This window comes from Echinops telfairi, unplaced genomic scaffold (genome assembly GCF_000313985.2).
Source record: "Echinops telfairi isolate 266 unplaced genomic scaffold, ASM31398v2 ScPeMD7_7417;HRSCAF=8455, whole genome shotgun sequence".
In the NCBI taxonomy this organism is placed as follows: domain Eukaryota; kingdom Metazoa; phylum Chordata; class Mammalia; order Afrosoricida; family Tenrecidae; genus Echinops; species Echinops telfairi.
In genome coordinates, this window is record NW_022111317.1 from 1,308,924 (window position 1) to 1,310,173 (window position 1,250).

At 64.2% G+C, this 1,250-nt stretch overlaps 1 protein-coding gene across 1 annotated transcript in view; it reads right to left on the reverse strand.

Moving 5' to 3' along the window:
• The window catches only part of CTTN (cortactin), a 29,276-nt gene that overhangs the window by 3,895 nt on the left and 24,131 nt on the right, over positions 1-1,250 (reverse strand). Inside the window, exon 12 of the mRNA XM_045297138.1 lies at positions 1,068-1,225. Within this exon, the coding sequence (XP_045153073.1) occupies positions 1,068-1,225 (158 nt within the window). The remainder of the gene's footprint in view (positions 1-1,067; positions 1,226-1,250) is intronic.

Genomic DNA, 1,250 nt, shown 5'->3' on the forward strand with positions numbered 1-1,250 from the left:
GCGGCCCGAGAAGCTGGAGGAAGGCCGGAGCAGACTTCTGCCCCAGAGCCATGACGGGCCGGGGGCACGGTTCACACTGACTGTGTTGGAGGCTTTTGACACAGGCAGCCCTGAGCGCGATGGAGGGTCTCCTGACAGGAACTCCCACTGAGTGATGTGACGGGAGGTCTCCTCTTCACAGGACACTGTCACCGCGCACGGCGGGACCGTTCCTGGCTGTAGCACCTCTCACTGAACAGGGCGGGGCACAGGAAGCCCTGCGCCTGGCAGGGTGGCTCCTCTGGAGAAGCCTCTCACTGAGGGCAGCGGGCTGGACAGCACTGAGCTCCCTTGACTCCTCCACAAGTCGGTCTCTCATCGCTGAGGGACAGCGAGCGGTGACAACATTCGCTGTGGCCCTGGCTCACTTTGAGGCCAGGCAAGACACCCCCGCCGCTGGTGTGTGTGTGTGCGTGCGTGGTGTGTTCAGAGCGGGCATGGCTAGGGCTCACACCTTCAGGGGGCACTGTGGGTGAGGCACTTGGCCGGAACGACAAGTAAACCCCAAACCCACTGCCGACCACACAGTCTCTGAGGGTCAATTTTCAGGGGAGCAGGCAGCCTCATCTTTCTCCCCGGAGCAGCGCGGGGGTCTGAACAGCCCACCCTGTGGCGTCATGAGCCAGGAGTGTGCCACAGGTTGTCTGCAGAGCACCTGGCAGCTGCTGGGAAGTCTAGCACACTCTCACCCTGGTTCCCGGCAGAGTGGCTCCTGCAGGTGGTGGTCATAAGAGGGACCCCTGGGGATGGGCTCGGCGCAAGGGAGAGGCCAGCAGCCCGAGGCAGCTCCTGGGCCTGGGCACCATGGGGCAGGCTGGCACCTAGTGCCTAGTGGCCAGAAGGTGCGACTGTGGTAGCAGCAGTGCTTTTGTTAGAGTACTGGGCTGCCAAACAGGAGGTGATGGGTTCGAGCCCAGCAGCCCCTCTGTGGGAGGAAGATGAGGCCTTCTGTTCCGGGAACGACTGACAGCCTGGGAAACCCTCTGGGGCAGCGGGAGCGGGAGGGAGTGTGTGGCCACAGCTCAGGGTCCCCGCACCTCCAACTCCCGCCTGGCCTCCTCCTGCTCCTGCCTCTCCCTGGCCATCCTCTGCGCCCGCTCTGCCTCCACCTTCCGCCGGTCCTCCTGCTCCCGCGCCTTGGCCAGGTTCTCAAAGTTCGCCCGGATGTTGCTCGTCTTGCTGTTCGCTGTGGGGAGAGCAGGGGGCACACA